Source organism: Melospiza georgiana, chromosome 4 (assembly GCF_028018845.1).
Source record: "Melospiza georgiana isolate bMelGeo1 chromosome 4, bMelGeo1.pri, whole genome shotgun sequence".
NCBI lineage: Eukaryota > Metazoa > Chordata > Aves > Passeriformes > Passerellidae > Melospiza > Melospiza georgiana.
In genome coordinates, this window is record NC_080433.1 from 66,977,717 (window position 1) to 66,997,495 (window position 19,779).

General features: G+C 36.4%; 1 protein-coding gene across 1 annotated transcript in view; it reads right to left on the minus strand.

The window, feature by feature from the left end:
* Nucleotides 1-794: 794 nt before the first annotated feature.
* Nucleotides 795-19,779, minus strand: part of PRKAR2B (protein kinase cAMP-dependent type II regulatory subunit beta) — a 76,407-nt gene continuing 57,422 nt past the window's right edge. The window contains exons 3-11 of the mRNA XM_058023101.1: nt 18,608-18,660; nt 17,455-17,538; nt 8,918-9,024; nt 7,500-7,653; nt 6,229-6,330; nt 5,600-5,674; nt 4,779-4,844; nt 4,511-4,649; nt 795-2,998 (exon numbers count right to left, since the gene is read on the minus strand). Of these exons, the coding sequence (XP_057879084.1) occupies nt 2,865-2,998; nt 4,511-4,649; nt 4,779-4,844; nt 5,600-5,674; nt 6,229-6,330; nt 7,500-7,653; nt 8,918-9,024; nt 17,455-17,538; nt 18,608-18,660 (914 nt within the window). The 3' untranslated portion in view covers nt 795-2,864. The remainder of the gene's footprint in view (nt 2,999-4,510; nt 4,650-4,778; nt 4,845-5,599; nt 5,675-6,228; nt 6,331-7,499; nt 7,654-8,917; nt 9,025-17,454; nt 17,539-18,607; nt 18,661-19,779) is intronic.

A 19,779-nucleotide genomic window follows, 5' to 3' on the forward strand; every position in this document is an offset into this window, starting at 1 on the left:
ATGTGGATTCTCTTCTGGTTAGTGAAACATATGAACCCATGAATGCCTCTTATACAGGATTTCTCACAGGATTTTCTCTCTTCACTAAGTGGGCAATATTTTCACCAAACTCAATAAAAATCTTAAATAACAGAAGCATCGGGTAGCTTAAGCATGGACACAGTCTAATAAGGTAAACCTAACACAGCGTTGTTTAAAATTATTAGAATTGTCTACTTTTTATTGAAAGGTCTGTAAAAAAATCAGTAACTCGATATGACTTCATTCTTAGGATTAACACTCACCATATTTCTGACATGAAGCCTGGCACATTTGAAGTGTACATATGAAGAGATCCAGGAGAAATCCCAAGTGCTGACAGATGAAGGATATAATGATTTGGATAAAACTTAAAAAGTGGTAACATTACTGTTGGTTAAGCCCCCCTGAATTTACCAACAAAGAAAATTCCAGAAATCATCCAGTGCCCAAGAGCAACACAATAAAACTGCTGCAACATGAAGCTGTATTTTGGGAATCAGAAAACCCAGAGTCTCTGATTATCCTAAATTTGTTACTCCATAGCTTTTTCCCAGCTATAAACTGCAAGCAAATCATCAAATAAAGTAATTATGACAATTACTGCATCAACATGTTGTCTAAGTAGACAGGGCATACACATAATGTCATTTATGAAAATCAGCATGAAAGTGTTAAGAATTATGATTTTTTTTTTAATAAATGAGCATAAATAGGTCACTTGTAACTTTATGGTAATAGAATTAAAAGACAACAAGAATATCAACAAACATAGATTTTTATATATAAAAGTGTTGTTTATTGTAAGGAAACTTTAAATATAACCAACAATATTGAAAATATCATGACTGGCATTTATGGCCTTGATTGTAGTTTACTGCCATACAAGTAATTTTTAGCATTTTTCTTAATCACATCAAGCCAGTGCAAAATATAGGTAGCTTTTAGAGATTAAGCATACAGAATGACAAGAGTGTAGATCTTGGTTACCTGATATTTCCTTCTAGTATAACAGGCTTCTCTTTTTCCCATAAATCAAAAGTACAAAGGCAAGTTATCATATGTGCAATTATTCATACCAGGTTTCTAAGTAAAAAAAAAAAATTACATTTGTAAATTTTGTTCAGATTGTATTTTTTTAGAAATCTGATTTATAATTTATACCATACTATATGATATAAATTATATATTGTTATCATATTATATAATCATAATTTCATATACATGTATGATTATATTAATTGTCAGAACATATCACTAACTGTAGCATAATGATTACATCAACATACACAAATATGTGGCATTAGAAAAGTCATTATCTAAGAAGGAAAGATGGTATAATTCAGGTGTTTGAATCAGGGCAGAAGCAGCCTTCCTACTACTCTTGCAGTGTCATTTTGGCAGAGCTGCCCATCACCAGCACACACTGGCTGTCCATGAACACCAACAGACAGGTCAGTAAGCAGGACTGAAATTGGGCTGTGCCTGAAATTTCCAGTCACAGACCCTCGTAGGCAATGAGCCCTGTGCTCATGATTAAGATATTCTCTCTCCTCAGTCTCAGAAGGTATCCCATGCTAATATGGCTGAACACATTATTTCATGATGACCTACAGGTTTTTGAAAGCAAGACACGTTAGCTTTAATAATGACACATGTGTGCAAAGCTTTGGAAGTACTGATCTTTCAAATTAAAAATACTTTTGCACTTCCTGTTAAGGATTTTCAAGGACAAGCTTAGTTTAGCATGGCTTTTGATATCAATCACTTCAGTAATTGACTCTGACCTTTGATAGCTAAGATTAGACTGCAGGAAGAGAGATATACAGAGATCATTTCACTTGAAACAGATTTAACAATAAAAAAGGTGAGATCTAAAAGAAAAAATTAACTAGAGAACAAGCATAAATAGAGAAGACAAAATGCATAAATATAAAACAAGGGAGAAGGAAAACAATATAGGTTATGTATGATTAGGTAGAACATGACAATGACCCATGCCTTTGCTTTAAAAGCATTTAGGTTGTCAGCTGTCCTCACTCATGTACAGAATTCATATAACTAATAAAAAATGCAGTTTATTGCAAAAATATGCAAGTCCTCTAAATTGCATAAGATATTACAATGTCGTGCTGAAACATGACATATTAAACAAAGAGGACTTTAAAACAATTACAAAATGTTAAAAAACCAGATTTGGGTCATGAGCGTTACACAAAACGCATTGTCATGCTTTATCTTATGATTAACCTTGTGATTCACTACATCTGTGATAAATGCAACATAAAATCATGACAACCGTAATAGTCAAAAAGTAATATCTACTGTATATCTTCTGTAGTAATACATATAAACACTTTGTGTGCACTAATACTTTCAACATATCACATTCGAACTAACAGTCTTTCCAGAAAAGATGTAACCTTTTAGAAGAACAGAAGTTGGTTTAACAAGTTCATCACATGTGGGGTTTTTTAAAAAATCTATTCTTTAAGGAAATGCTGTGTTAAAGGACTTGATTTTCAAAGGTGCTGTGCTACCACAGGCTGTCCTTATATCAGATGGAACCATAAGTACTGAGCACTTTTAAAAATCAAGACCTCAATTTATTGAATTGCTATTTTCTTTACTAGTATTTCCACTGTCATAATTAATAAAAAAAACAACAAAACAAACAAAAACAAAAGAACCACCCAACCAAAAGCAAACCAAACCAAAAAACCCCAATCCCATTCTTAAAATCACAGAAAATGCTTGGCGTCTATAGGAAGAGAGACAATTTTTCAGTGGACTAACCACTACTGTGCTATATTCTCATAACAGATCTTGTTGCTCCAATGTTTAGTTCATGCACTGGTGTCAGCAATGTCCATATTTGTTCCAAACAGAGCAACTAGCTGCTCTTCATAGTTTGCAATGTTTCTTTTCAGAATTTCCATACAAGGTCCCAAAAGCCTTTCGAATGCCTGCACATCCATAACTAAGATAAAAAGGGAGAGAAAGAGAAAGAATATTATGTGCTCATCAGTAACAGACACTCATGGTAATATATAATATTCCAGTATAACATTTAAAATCACAACAGATAATACCGAGGCATATACATTGTTCACACAGGAGAGAACTGCTTACCTTAGCAAAACCAAGATCAGCCAACACACTGCTGTCTTGAAACTTCAAAAATAAACTTGTTCTGTTCCTTATTTTGAAAATATTTTCATATTAAGATATATACTACCTGAGAGGTTGTCTGAAGGGGCCTGGATTCCTCCACAAAATAAAGTTTTAAGACCCATAATATTTCAAAAAGCCACAACATTAAGTGTTGTTGTTGGCGGTATCTGGGCTCTAACAGTCTATTTCCTTGCTCTTTTTACTTGCTTCCACCCAAAGTGGAAATGGTAATGAATACTTATTTTCACTTTCCTGCAAATGTGCAAAAAGTTGAAGACTGTAATTCACACACAACCTCAGTGCACAGCCAACCAGAATATTTTCTTTATCTGATCACATAACGTGATCCTCTACAGTTCCAGCCAATAGGCCAGGGAGGAAACTTCATATACTTTCAACCTGCTGGCCAGTAATGTCTTGTCTCCTGAGAAATGTTCAAGATCTCTGCTTTTTGGGAAGTGCCAGTGCTTTGTTATTCAGCCATAATGGATAATAACACTCTTCCTGACCACTGCCTGTTATTCTTTCCCATATGTCATATTTTTGATCTCTATTGCCTGATGATCTCTGTGTGTTTCGAGTTAGGAATTTTAAAAATTAGAGAAACTTTTTTGGTTATTGGCTCGGTTATCAAATCATTATGCAGGAATGCCAAATCTGTCTTTGCAATTTGCAGTTTTCCTATAGTTAGGAGCTTAACATCAGAGTCACAATAGAAACAACCAAATAGATTAAATATCATTTTATATTAGATATTTGCAGTTTTCTGATAGTTAGGAGCTTAACATCAGACCATGAAAAGCAATGGATGTGAAGGGTTGTCTATGAGCACAACTCCTACAGTCTTCACTCTTCCTCTGCCTGAGACAACAGTGTGATGGGATGACTACATTAACAGCTAGTGAAGACAAAAGAATTTTTTAAGAGCTTAAGTCATGGGGATAAAAAGGCCCATGATTTTTAACGGAATTATTTCTTAGATGAGTCAGTCTACTGAGAAAAGAAACGCCTCACCTTTCTGCAGAGTATTAGACATTTATCTGATGTCTATAAGTAGTTTGCAGCAATATTTTGTACTGTCCTAAAAGAATTTTTACTTCCATACAGTTAGAGAAATATTGGATAAATTGTGGTAATAGTATTTATCAATTGTAAGTGATTTTTGCAGATAAATAATGCAAATAGTAATGGACAATAATAGGTGATTACTGAAACAGCCTTAAATCTTATATTCTGGGGAAACACAGAGTGACAATAGAAACAACCAAATAGATTAAATATCATTTTATATTAGATATAAAATGGTATTGACTAATACCTAAACATTTGACAGTGCCAAGAGCAAAGGCAGAAGCAGCTCGGGGTTTGTTAGTTACAAGAGCAAGTTCTCCAAAATACTGTCCTCTTGAGCATCGAGCTATTTCTACTGCTCCATTCTCTTCTAGATCTTGTTTACCCTGAAATATCATGGAAAGAAAGAGAGAGAAAGAAAGAGTATTAGAGAAGAGATCTGCCAAACTCAGGATTACATAAGCAAAGTTAGTGACAATGGTAAAAAAAAAGGTTTTTGTTTTAGGGATGTTTACCTTCCTTGCCATTATAATCCTTACTTCTCCAGATTCCACAATAAAGAAAGAATCAGCCAAGTCACCCTGCACAAGATAAAAAGAAAGTGAATAAAAAAAGTGTAAAATTTCCCTTTTAGTTTCATGGCAAGATTAAAATATTTGCAACCAGGGCCTTGAAGCTCCTCTTTTTGATACCTGTGGCAAAAGAAACCACTTTTAATTTGAAAACCATACTCTGGACACATAACAATCAAAACATCTATACAGAAGCAACAGCAAGACCTTTTTATGAAAAGACATAGCTGACTGTGCCTCACACAAAATGCAGAGAAAACCAATGTTGTGGAAGACTTTTAGGATCCTTACTACCATTTATCCACTTCTGTGTTCCTCCCAAATTATTTCTCTTAGCAAGTTGCAGAATAAAAAGCCTCCAGGGGCTATGTGATATTCACTAATTATCCTGGGGCAAGACAATCACAGTTGCATATCCTGAAGAGTTTAACTTTTGTCTTCTTGAAAAGTTGACCATATTTTAACAAGACCAAAGTGAGTCTTTAGTGCTCCTCCTTGGAAGCACACTTGTCAAGTTTGAATTTCTAAAAATGTACTAAAAATGTTGACTCTTTTATTTATACCAACAAAGAGGGTTGTTCTTGAAAATATCATAAGTGAAAAGTGAGCTTTTGAAACCAAATAACCACCTCTTACATTTAAGATCCATTGGTTTTGTTTATGTGAAAAAGGAAAATAGGGTTTAAAAGTATGCCTTGTCTATAAATAACATGATTACTGTTATCTATTATGAAAGAAAAACTAAAACTAGGAAGAAACTGTACCTGAGCAATGATTTGTTCTCCATCTTTGTACACTTTGGTACCAATCACATCAACCACTTTTAAACGCTCAGATACCTTCATTTAAAAAAAAAGAAAATGTAAGAAATATTTGGTTAACATTATGATAGCATATATTTAGAAAACCCTTTCATATTTCTGTGAATCTTTGCACAGAATAGTGTATCTTTATTTTCCTGTTTTGATTGCCATTAAAAAAACCCCTGCTGAATAGTGTTCCAGAGGGTATATTACATTATGATAAACTTCCATTTTTGTTAGAAGCCTTCAAAAATTATGTTCAGAAAAGCATGCATGTAAAAATATATGTAAAAATATAGCTGATAAATAAAAATACTTTTAAATTCCCCAAGTCATTGTTTAATTTTGTTGGCTAATATCTAGTAAAACTAAGCTTTGGGAAACTGAAAGATAAGTTGTATTTTAAAACACAATATGAACAATAATAATTCATTCTAAATTGAAATAAATTTAAAATGTAGTCTTTCTCTGAAACAAAAGTATAAAAACTTCTATTGTGGAGACACTTTGCCAAATTTAAAGTCTTCAAGAGCAGAATCTTATCAGGTACATCTGATACAGCTATTAAAATAATGCAATAGAAATCTTACTTCTAAAGATTTAAGGAATGGCAATGACTCAATAAAACTTTCATACATTCTTCTCTTTTTGGCATTATTTTTTACAATGATTCTCCGGAATGTTACCCTATCCTGTAAACACAAAGAGAAAAAGAGAGTTAATTAAAATACGTGCTAGAAAATACGTGCTAGAAAATACTTTAGATCTGGCTGTATATGACCAAATGACCCAGTTTTAGTCACTCAGTGTAGCTGGCTGCTCTCTTCCCGCTGTCAGTTGGGAAAGATTCCTCTAGAGGTCAATCAGGAGCTCCTAAATTAACCTGAGAATGGCTGTGAAAATCCCTGCATGGTACAAACTCAGCTCAGAGTCTGCAGCAGTGAACACTGAGTGGCTAATTCAGGATATTTAAGAAATCCTCAGTATTGAAATGTTTCATTTACAAAGTTTATTCATTACCCTGAGATCCCATACAAATTGATATGCACTCAAAGAGGTTTTAGGGTTTTGTAAAAACCAAAATACATGAGTCTGGGTCTTAGGTCACAGTCCACTTTTGCTGTTTCAGCAGACCAGGCTCGCTGCTGCCCTGAACAGCCAACTGGACATTCCTTAAGATTTGGCCATGAAAGTGAACCAGACAGATGGAAAAACTACACTTAAGGTGTTTTCTTCTCTAGACTTTGTGTGGCTCTGCCCTGGTGACCAGCAGAGGGAAAATGCACTGCAAGCCTTCACTGCCACAGTGGCACTTATGGCCAACACAACCCAATTTCATTTAAAGCCATTCTTACAGTGTCCTAAACAACACCAGAAGTCACATGGATGGAGCTGGTGAATAACCACATTTCATTTCAGTCCTGGGATCAGTCATTAGATCAATATGTACATCTTGAAGATGGCCATCTCAGCTTATTTTTAGGGTAAACTCAATTACTCTTGTCAAAAATCCAGGTAGTGTAAGACTAGTAAATAACCTCATATTGGAATTTTACTCTGGGAACAAAGGCATTATAATCAAGGCATGGGGGAAAAATTAATATGCAATCATCAGTGGTTTTCAATTTGGGAAATTGCAATTAAAATAAAAGAAAATAATTTTTTTAAAAAAACAATGTTTTATTAAACCTCAGATTTTCATCTGTGGATTCTGGAAAAAGATAGCATCATGTTGGGATTTCTAGAATTTAACTTTCTGAAATTATAAGGTGTTTTTTTTTAATGCCGATACAGCATGCCAGTAAAATCTATCCAAAATACATATTTTTTAAAAATAGCTTAAAAGAAGTACTCTACTTACCAAACCCCAGATGGAACCAGGAGAGGTAGCTATAATTGTAGCTGCTCTGGGTGTATTGTACATTAAGGCCAACTCACCAAAACATCCTCGGTTATCATAGGTGCCAACACACCTCCCAACACCATCACATTTTACATAAATATCATATGTACCTCTGTTAATAAAATATAAAAGCACAGTGAGTAGAAACCAACCCTGGCCTTTGCTAAGCAGCCTCTCACTATATTTTTTATACCATGAATTCCAAAGATAAAGCATTTGAAATACGTATTTGCTTGCTTAAATGGTGTTAATCACCTTGTAAAGACATCTCAATGGCTTCTATAAATAACAAAAGTGGTCTCTCTTTAAAGGGAAGCATAGGGTTATTAGTTTTTACATTAACTCAGCTTAAAAATAGAATGGATGTACAGTGATCTATGTATTACCAGAACTTATTAAAAATTAAAATCTTACTTAGAATCTGTTTCTTAATTTCATTTTAACCACACTAGATACAAATGTCAAGTCTTTGCAAAAATTGCTATGATAGGAGCACTGAAATAACGATACAAGTTATTTAATATTTTAAATATTTAAAAGTAGTAATTTCTAATGAAACAACTGAGATGCAGGAAACAGAAGGAACGTATCTGAAAAGCAATGTAAAATAATGAAATAAATATATGCATTTTTCTAATATATTGTGCATTTCTTCTCTCCATCATTAATTTAATAACTTTTTTTATTATTTTTTGCTTTGGAAATGCAGTAAAATCTGATATCTTGTAAAACACGAATTTGCCAAGCCCATTGATGCTGAGCCATCATTTTCCTCTGTGCTGAATATTTTTATGGTGTGCATTGATAAATCATGTGAATGTAAAGCAAAAATTTGTGCAGTTATTTCATTGATAAGGGACACAGAGGTAATACCTACACCTAAAAACCACAAGGCTGACAGAATATTGTATATCCCTGCAGCCTTTTGGACAAGAGATGACAAACTGTAACCTCACAAGGCTGAAAATATTGTCTTTCCAGCACAGAATCTGGGCACACTTTTATTGTAGTCTAATTTAATATTTCAGTTAGAAGGGACCTAAAACAATTGTTTTGTTCACCAACCTGACCACTTCAGGGCTGCTCAAAAGTGAAAGAATTTTCGTAATAGAATGGTCCCAATGCCCCTTAAACACTTTGGACATCAACCTCCAGGAAGCCTCTTCCAGTGCTTGACCACTCAGGTAAAGAAAAGGTTCCTAATGTCAAACCTGAGCCTCTCCTGGCACAGCTTTGAACCATTCCCATGAGTCCTGTCACTGAACACCGAGAGAAAAGCTGGAATGTCAGTGTTAAATACAAGTTCACAGAATACAGACTGTTCTCAATGGACTTTTGCAAAGTACTTTGTGCTATAATAAGACACAGCAATTCACCTGTCAATGACGTAGAAGTTGTCACCATCATCCCCTTGATCAATTACGTGTTCCCCTCCTTCAACCATCTTTTCAAACATTGCATCTAACACCTGAGACATCTGTTCCTGTTTAAAATAACACAAAGACAAGAAATTATCATCTGCTCCTACAATTTTACTCTTTGAATTAACTAACTGGCCAGCTTCCCAATATGCAGATAAAAGATGTTAATGGTGGAAAATATTCGTGCTACAGAAATGGGTGGATCAATAAGAGAAAGACAGTTCTATTTAGTATTCAGTGTTAGCTTTTCCAGTGTTCAGAGCACAGCCTCCCACTTGTCACTGCAAGTGATAAAAGAGATCTCCTTTGCAATATAAATTGCTCATGACCATCCAAAACCAGAATTTCACCCTTCCCAACTGAGCAATGTTATAGCCTTGCAAAAAAACCCCCTGTATTCGTTATTCTAAATCATGCCCTTACCTGATTTTGTCCTTAGAACTTCCTTACAGAATTTAGTTTCAAAATGATTGTGAAGTATTTTGAATGTCTATGTTATACAATGCCTACAAAATGTTGGGCCAGATGTAGCCATAAAGGTTTTTAGTGCTTTGGCTGAGTAAGTAAATGCTGGATTCTTTGGAAAGCAGGAATTTACACTACAAAACCACTTTGTTGACAGAGAAATGCTAACAGACTAACAAAATGTGATCATTTTAATTACGACTGTATAATAACAAAAATACCCCACCCACTAATTACTTAATTTGTCTTATTTGATGTAAATTTGACTATTCACATCTAAAAAACCCAAACACAGCTCATTGTGGATTAAGAATCCTAAGAAGTTAACTTAAAATTTTAAATTTTATTTTTGGTTTATCCTGCAATATGCCTAAAACTCTATACTTCTTGAAACTTATTAAGCATGTATCATACTGGAACAAGCAGACCTAGTGAAAATCGTGCTAAAAAAAGCCTCTAGATATGCATTTTGCAATGGTTCCATTCACAGCATTTCCAGCCACTGAAAGATGGATGGCATTTGCCTTTCCAAAGAGCACCAAAGTCAGTCCTTCAGAGTCCTCCTGCAGCCCATGGACAGAGATAACCATGCAAGATAGCTCAGAATTATTCTCTAGAGATTTCCCTTTCTTTGCTCTGACGACGGAGAGATCCGCTGTAACTCCCAGTTACACGCTGCTTTTAGACAGATAAATTAGTTGCAATGAATTCCATCCTTATGCTGCTGAATTTTTTACTTACTGAAAGCTTTTAAAAATACCAGCAGTACCATGTTATCCAAGCCTTTTTGAAAAATAGAAGCTAAATACAAGTTTTCCTTCACAGAGTTGGCTGTGTGTGGGCACGAAGAACAACAGAATGGCAGTATCCATCCTTAGATCATGGTAAAGCACAGGGAGAGATCCTGCAGCCCTCCTAGGCCAGCAAAGAATCATTTAATTGTGCCTCTGCTTAGAACCTTTGTTAGTACAGACAGGTATGTGTTTGAAAACAGATGGATCATTTCAGATATCAGTGAATGTGTTATAGCTCATTTCAGAGAAAGAAAAGTGTGAGTGGGTGCCATTGGAAGAGACTGAAAATTATGTACAGGAGTTGCCTTTTAAAAACTTCCGTGCTTGAATGAATAGGTAATATTACTTCATTCTTTGCAGTCCTCTCTATGTAAACAAAAAGAAATTCCTACAGAATCTGCAAAACTGACCTAACATCAGCTAAAACTGACCTAACAAGCAGCACCTTCCCTTCCTCTGGCTTTGCATCTGAATTGGCAAAGTGGCTCCCCTGCCAACTCTGGTCTGCCTTTTGAGAACAAGTGAGAACACACAGAATGCTCCCCACTGCATGGGAGCTGGAGGCCATGTCATCATCTAGGTGCATGCAAGAAAAATGTATTATGTGTGCATCAAACCCCAGAACTTAAAGTACTTTCAAGATTTGTTGGGAAAAGAGATTAAACCAAAAAGATATATCTTCTGTAATGGAGGAGTCATACATATCATTAAAATCTTTATTCAGTGAGTTTCACCTTGGATTTCTGGTTAAAAAATTTTCAGATTATAACCATGAATGAAGCTCACCAAACCACAATTTTTCCAGTATGAAAATCTAGTTTTTTAATGCAACAGAGTAGAATTCACAAATCCAATTCTCTTTTAAAAATGTTTAAAATACTTTAAGATATTTAATACATCTGAGAGCAGTCTATTAATTGCTGAAGCATTGTACATTTATTTTAATTTCCTAAATAAACTGCAACTAACTTAAAGACAAGTGATCCTTTTTCAAACATTTTCCACTTTAAATTAAGACAAAGTGGATTGCAATAACCAAACCAGGAACATGGTTTTTGCTTTTACCATGAGAATTACATAACTTGCTTGACCAGTTTGCTCTGTGTGAATCCTCTGAAATCTCTGCCAGACTGAGGCTCAATTTACTGGCATCCTCTGTTGTTATTTTGAAAAGATAAAGATAAGTAATTTTAGAATTAAAAAGCAGATCTGTTTCATAAACAGAATTAATTCTATATTTTGTAAAGTGGTGCAGTCTAAATGCTCTTCTTCCTTAAAGCAGTTCTGCCTTCAAAAATACATGTAAAATGGAATCAGGATGAAGGGGGTTTTTGTGACTGGCCTGTAGTTCCCTGGCTCATATGACTTCTAAAAACATTAGAATATTATCATGTGAACAAAGCAAATTCACAGTTTTTCTGTGGTCCCTGAGTTCATAAAATGAGCCCCAGCTGAAATGGCATCCTGCTGCCCACCTTGTCCTCACTTTGTGCAATTTGAAATATCAACAAATTAATATTCAATATGATATTAACTCATCAATGACAAACCCAGAAAAGGAAGGGGGCTGGGTGTGGGAAGGGGGAGAGAGGTAGAAAATGTCAGCAAAACACAGGCAAGGAAACCATGGGAAGAAAAGGACTTCTTAAATCAACAACTCTGAACCTTGTAGAGGAAGATAAATTACAGAATACATGTCTACACCTCTCCACATTTGTTTTTCAAAACAAAACCATGCCCATATACTCCAGGGGAACTCTGACAAAAATGTTACTGGCAATATTGATCCAGTTCAAAATATTTAATTCCCTTGTGTTATATCCACTTGTAAACTAATGAAAAGGCATTCATTTCTTCACAATCAAAGACTCTAATCTGTATTTCAATGTACAATCAATATTTTTAAGCAATAGTTTTTCCTTGAGAATACACCTTAACCTTCATCCACACAGTTACATGCTAAATTAGTACTCTGCCTCTCAAATATCATGCACGTGCCCACCAGTCAGGCTCAGTAAAACATTTCATCCTTTGTAACTACCCCAAGTGCCACATCTGCACATCTTTTCAATACCTCCAGGGATGGTGACCCAAACATTTTCCTGAGCAGTCTCTTCCAATGCTTGACAGCACTTTCAGTGAAGAAATTTTTCCTAATATCCAGTCTGAACCTCCCTTAGGTCAATTTGCCTTAGGTCAATTTGAGGCCATTTCCTCTGGTCCTGCTACCTGGGGGAAGAGACCAATACCCACCTGCTCAAAGCCTCCTGTCAGGCACTGCAAGAGTGACAACAAGGTCCCCCCTGAGCCCCCTTTTCTCCAGTCTGAACACCCCCAGCTCCCTCAGCTGCTCCTCACAGGAACTGTGCTCCAGACCCTGCCCCAGCTCCACTGCCCTTCTCTGGAAGGGCACCTCAGTGTCACCACCTGTGTGTCTTCTATGAGTATTAATATGTTCAAGCATTCTGGGCTCAGTTACATATATTATACACACAGTTGATATACCTATAAATGTGTATATGTGTGTATGTGTGTGTGTATATACACACACACACACACACATGTATGTATGTATGTATGTATGTATGGGGGAGAGGGAAATGTATATTTCCATTAATTGCTCCAAAATCTGTAGTTTCAATTCTTCCCCAAAATTCTTAAGAACCTGACAGCAGCATGAGAATCTTCTGTTAGTGGTTTCAAGGAATGATTTGACCTTAAGTATAAGGTTCCACTATTCATAAAACAGTTACATTATGTTCTCTTTCATCTTCCTTCAAGTTAATAAATTCTAAGTGATTAATCAATATTTGTGCTGTCTTACACTAATTCTCCAGGTACATAAGTGGCAATATGCCCAGAAATTGCTTTTGCATATTTGTGAACAGTATGTATAATTTATTACTTTTTAGAAAAGGGTCAAGACCTATTTTATATATTCTGTACAAGCATTAGCAGGGCAAAGCTCTCCAATATGAAACTTCTCTGAAAGAGAATAGATGCTCTAACACTGCTTGTGAATTTTTGCCAAAGAAAGGATTCAGACTGTAAGTGCAAGGACACAGCTCAGCTTTGATGGTATCAGCCCCTTGAGCCAGCCTCTTGCTCTGATAAAAGGTTCATCAGGTTTTTAACTGCTGCCCTATAGGCTGTAATTTCCAAACCAAATAGCCTGTTGTTAATCAGCCCAGGACATTTTCCTTGTAAAAGACAAAACCAAAAGAACAACTCTGAATTGTATTGTAAAAAATGTAGAAGGCTTCCTTGGCCAGTAGATGAGCTGCTGCTGCTGCTATTCTTCCTGGTGATAAAACAGTTGTTAGGGTGAACAGAGAGAAATTTCAGTGACAGCAGCTCCAGGCTTGCTCTCTCTAAGGGCTGAAGACATTTGGTCATCATCTTGTTTTCTCCTTGCTGGGTTACACAAAGTGAAAGTGGAAGGCCAAGAGCAGCTTCAGAGCCACTGTGGCAACCTGCAGCACCTGGAGCACCACGGAGGGAGCAGGCAGGGTAACCAGCCTGGCACACCATGGCAATCCTGGGAGCAAACAGGATTATCATGGTGTCTGGCAACGGGGAGGCAGGCAACTGAGCAGGACAATAAACAACACTCTAAGAGGAAGAGGTTTTGCTGGGAAGATGAACAGGAAGAGTTACTTTAGAAGAGGAATGAGAAAATCTAATATAGCAAAGGAAAAAGAAAACAAACATCTGAATAGACTTGTCTCCTGATTCTTTCCTGATCTGGTCCTCTAAAAAGTAACCAAGTACCTCTGCAAAACCTCCTTCCCTGATCTTGTTGCAAAAGCATGTTTCAATTCATATTCTTCTCTTGAAGTGATTTTTCCAAAACTGTAACACACTATGAAAAACTGATACTGAGTGACAGCAACTGATGGCAAATGATTAAGCCCTCAGAAAGGCAAAAAATTGCTACAAGATCAATTCTTTAAAAGTACTTTTTATTTAAGGGAGTTAACTAAGGAACACATTGCTGAACTCACATTCACTGGCCATTCACATCCTCATCCATGTACAAAATTAAAGAAAGTTTCCATAAAATTCGAGTAACTTCACAGAATTTAGACTCTAAGAGTTGGCCTTTAAAACATAGGAATGTTGCTCAGGGAAATGTATGAGAACTGGTGTTTCTTTACATTATTATATTTTTAATCACAGACAATATGTGAAATATTGATACATATATATATATATGTGTGCAAATTTACCTATCTGTTATTCAAAAACTACTATAGTTAAACGAGGGCTCAAGACAGTGTTGTGTATGTATAGCAAGTCCTAAAGTTGTCTCAAAGGCTGAAGGTTCTCCTCTCTCATTTAGCCCTACATTAAATTGGTTCTGCTGGGTTTTTATTTTATGTGATGGCTTTTGTAATTTCAAATGGCCTCTATAATTAACACGCTGAGCAGAGAACTTTAAGTCACTCCCAACTACTGCAACTTCTCCTTTGGCTTTAGTGATAGCCTTATCTTATCCTTCCATTCCAATTAAAATACAGTGTGTGAAGGTGGGTAAAGTGTTAAGAAAAGGGGCCTTCACTGAGCATCATGTACTGAATGCAATTCTGATCACATTGTAAGACATTGTGTGACATGTTACTGTGTGACAAGACATGTTGTTCTGTATTTGAAAATGGTATTTGACACCCTCTAAAAGGCCATCAGGGAAAAGCCATTAAGCCTTTTACATCTGTTCCCCTCTAAGTGACCTCTGAAATAGTGACTTTCGTACATGAACCACAGCAGAAAGAAGCTGAAGTTCAATACAGGGGAAAAAACAACCAAAACCCACAACAGTGGTAGCAGGAGATGCTATCAATACAAAGCTTAACTTTTGTTCCAGAGACTTGAGCTTTAGCAGCAGAAGATATTATCTCTCTTCAAGATGAATGAGGTTTTTGCTAATACACCACTCTGTAAACTGCAGCATCTCTCATGGAGATGCAGAGGTGAGGAAGAGAGCTGGCACAGGAATATTTAATTACTGCAGCTACAGTGGCAGAGCCCTTGAGTCGCTGCTCAGAAGCAGAACAAGAAGGAGGAGTGGGAGAAGTTCCCCAGGGACTACAGATCCTGGCTCCAAAAAGGAACAAGCCAGACTTAAGAAGGCTACATTTTAATATCTTTGCTCCCTTCAGAGCTCAGTAGTTTTCCAGCGTTTTTATGAGTAAAATTATTTTAATGGAAAACTCTTTTACAGAAATTATCTTATTCAGCTTTCCAGAATGCTGCCTTAAAGGATTTCAAGCAGGAGGAAGTGTTCTTAATCCACAGGACAATCTGAGCAAAAGGAGGTGAACAAGACTTCGGAGATGCCTAGAGCACATATCAAGGCTTTGGATTGCACACCTCAAAGGGAGAACTCAGATGAGAAGCCTTCTGCTAAACACCTGGAACAGATTGTGGGAACTACTAGCTAATACAAGGAACTGATTCAAAAGAAGAATTTTAAAAAATAGTTCAAAACATCAGTATCAAGACAGCAAGCACAGTCCTGAGAAGAGCTTCATAAACAGAGGAAATAATCCCTCAGTATTCCTTGGAAGAATTAATCCTTGGAAAAAGTCCATCAGGTGCCCACACTGGAGCAGTTTAGTGCTCTACGCCTACACAACATTACAATGTAGCCCACAGAGCAGGTGGCTGATGACCATTGAGACAGAAGCTCTAGCTCCTGCAGTAATGCAAAGCAGATCCCATCCAGAGGGTTGATGCTGTAAGCACTGTTAACACCACAGCAGGTTCTAGGAGCACACAATAATCCATTGTGTTGCAGGGCTCATAAGAGAGAGAAATGCTCAGAGCTTAACCAAGAGGGCTCTGCCAAAATGCCACTGGCAGGCTAATGTAAATGTAATGGTGGTCCAGCCAAATGGAAGCCAGGACACACCAACAATAAGGAAAATATATAATAAAGCAGTTTCATGTCCAGATGCCCACAAATGACTTTGATTCCCTGAAGCTATTAAGAATAACTGAGCAGCAGAAGGGAAGATGAGTGCATGGCTTTAGCTTGAACAAGTACAGTGGAGCAGCTGATTAACTACCTGTTAACCAGACAGCAAGAGGGAGTGAGGAAACCTTCTGTGTCAGGATCCCACTGTCCCAAGAATGCACATGTATGAGCACCCATGTGGAGACCTGATGCCCTTCCATAACAGTAACTCCAGGCTTCTGCTGAGCTGGGGCTTTGTGGTCACTGCTCCTCAGGGCCTCTAGGGGAACAGAACCCAGGTCAGGGTTCAGCCTTTGTGCAGGCAGAAGCAGGAGCTGGAAGCCTGCAGAACAAATTAATGTGCATTTTCTGTAATAGCACCTGACTTCCAAACAGAGCTGCAGGCTGGTCCTTCCATTAGCTCCCTCTTGAATCAAATTTTAAACTTTCTCTTCTCATACTTAAAAAATCTACATAATTGTTTCTCTTTCCCCCATGCTCCCTCCCTTGACAGCACTGAAACAAATCTCTTGAGAAAGCATTTGGGATGCTGTGAGTCATCCTAACCTCAGTATGCAAGTTTTGATTGATATACTCACCTTTTCCCTAAAACAATCCTGTGTGCTTCTTTGGTAGCATTATCACCTTTGTCTGATCCAGATCATTCATTCAGTACATTTAGGCTTTCTTAAAAGCTCATGGTTGTTTTTACACAAAACAGAAAGAAATTATTTGCGTGGAAGAAAATTACCTGAAGCTTTTTATGGTATCTACATTATGCAAAATAATAATGTGAACACATCACTGCTACCTTTCTCTTTCCCTCTATTTCATAATTCACTTGTTCAATTACATCCATAGCTAAACTGAAGGCTTTGGGGGTAATTTTCTGTTTTGATGGAGCACTCAGCACCTTTTGATGCTAAAAAGTAACTAACAGAAAAAAACTTACACATTCCAGTTAACTGATGTGTTTACAGACATCAGTGTACAGGAAGATTTAAAATAAGAGAATAAAATAATTAACATGATTAATGTATCCATTTTAATGAATGAACTTATTCATATTTCAATATTATCACTTGTGGAGGTAAACAAAAGTCTCTATATGTGATGTATCAGTTCTAAAAAATGGCATTTCTGGAATTTATTAAATGGTCAAGAAAGCATACTGAAGAGGTTACAGAAGTCAAATCTGTACATTTCTGTTCCAAAGCTCAAAAGAAACAATTCTTAGCAGCACTGCTAAATGATGTTCATTACCAAGAATTTCTTACCGGGTCCAGGTTCTTAAAAAGAAGGATGTCCTTGCACGCCTCCTGCAGCCTGTTCCTCTGATCATCTGTTTTGGGGTGAATAATCTGAGCGATAGAACACAAAAGCTCTTAGAGTGATTATCATACAGCAGCACTAGCTGAAGGACTGAGCTAATTCAACTAAGCATTTTACACAACATTTTGGCCATGATTCATGACTCTCTCGTTTCAAAACCTTCAGGATTTGAATAAACACTCAATGATAAAATGGTATCACCCTAGAATCAGCAAATGAAACACCGCTATATTTAAGCTCACAAGATCTTTACACCTGTGGAATCCAGTTCATTTCTGCAAGCCATTCTGGACACCTTTATCTACACTATTGCTACCAATCTCCAATCATATTTGGGGCATGCATGTTTTATAAAAAACACCACTGTTACATTCAGCCATTTGCCACGACTACTTCCCAAAGAATATTGTGTGAAATAGTATCTGTGTTAAATTTATATCACAAGTTTCACAGAGTAAACAACAGATTTGACACTATCTGAGTGAGCCAGAAATTTACTAAATTACCAGAGTCTGGGTTATCTGAGTGTCAATTAAGTTGTTGAACTCATAATCTTCCCAAGATATGCTATGTATAGCTGTAATACCATAGGGTAACCTTTTGGACAGTGTTACAAGCCTGAAAATTAGGCAGAATACAAACAATTAAAATTCTCTTGAAACTCAGGCTATTTCATCTTAAAAGCTAAGTAGTGACACAAATAAAAGAAATAAATACAGTTCATTATTTGTCACATTGTACCTTGAAAAATCTTGGCAATTTTACAGTGCCTTTTGAAAAAGGAAACTACTGCAAGATTATGAGGACACCAAATAAGAGTTTTTAGAAGCAGGTGCTCACTGGGTAAATATAATTGCACAAAAATGTTTCCTTAACCATGTACCACAGGTTTGGTAATTAAGAATAATATATCAAGTCCTACATGGGTGACTATTACAGAGAATTTTTAAATGTTCCTTTAACACAAACTCCCAAAAGGTTACTAAAGTGTATTATAATAACAAAGTTTTTGGAAAGAAATTGTAAAGCTGTTACATTTTTCCTCCTAAATTTAATGCCTGAGAATTGAAAAAGTATTTGACTCTAAGCACGAAGTACCCTAGATTCTGCGTCGTCCTCTTCCTCGTCAGGATTGTAAGCTTCTGCACACACTGAAATAAAAGAAAAAGCATAATCTTAATTCCAATTACAGCAGTGTTTCACAAGATTTACAGAACAGAATGCAGAATGCATTGTGTGGCACAGCAATAATACACAGTAATGTAAAACTGCTGAGAGGGTCCAGAGCAACTGAACTCCAAACTGCAGATGAAACAAAGCTGATGCACTTTTGTGTCATTTTTGGATATGCTTGCCCTGTTTTGAAAGACTGCTAATGTACTCACCAATTTCTCACCTAACTTGTTCTAAGTATCTCACCTAATGGTCAGGAATGTTTTTTCAATGTCTAAATTAATTCTTTCTCTTGTAATTTAAACCGTCTATAAAGGATGCAGAGATTAGATCTTTCCCTTCATCTGTGAAGGTTTGAGGTGGTTTAGAGTGTGTTTCTTTGGATGGTTGGTTGGTTGGCTCAAGGTGCTTTGCTGGGGTTTTTCACATACTTGAAAACTTTTTGTTCCTACCTACCCTTTACTTCCTAAGATGTTTTTTCATTTTTTTTTCCTTTCAAGTCCTGTTTTTTAGCTTTCTAACCATCTTTATTGCCAACCCCTGAAATCCCTCTAATTAGCTATATCCTTATTGAAATGTGCTGCTCAAACTGGTCCCAGTATTTGAACCAAGCAGAGCACTGAGTACATCAGATGAATTACTCCTTAAATTTTACAGGCTACATGTCTTTCTCATCCATCCATGCCTTCTTCAATACCTTGGCTATTTCTATGTGTGTAATATTTATGACATATAATTTTTAAAACCTACTGCTTAACCATCTGTCCTATGCCTGTCTATGGCTATTCTGCCCAAGTATAACACCATACCCTTAGACCTGCTAAATACTCCTTTATTTTCAAAGCCATTTCAAGATCATTTTCAATTCTAATCCTGTTCTCTGGCATCCTTCCAACCCATTCTCAGCTTTGTGACAACTGCAAATTTAATAAGCATATTGTCTAAAACATAATCCAGATTACTGCTGAAAAAACATATTAGTTTCTAAAATAAACTCTTGTGGAATACATGAGTGAAACAGAAGTAGCTGCTTGGGGTTTACCTTATCCACACAGCTGTGCAACTCTATCTCATGCAACTTACATATAAATACTGCT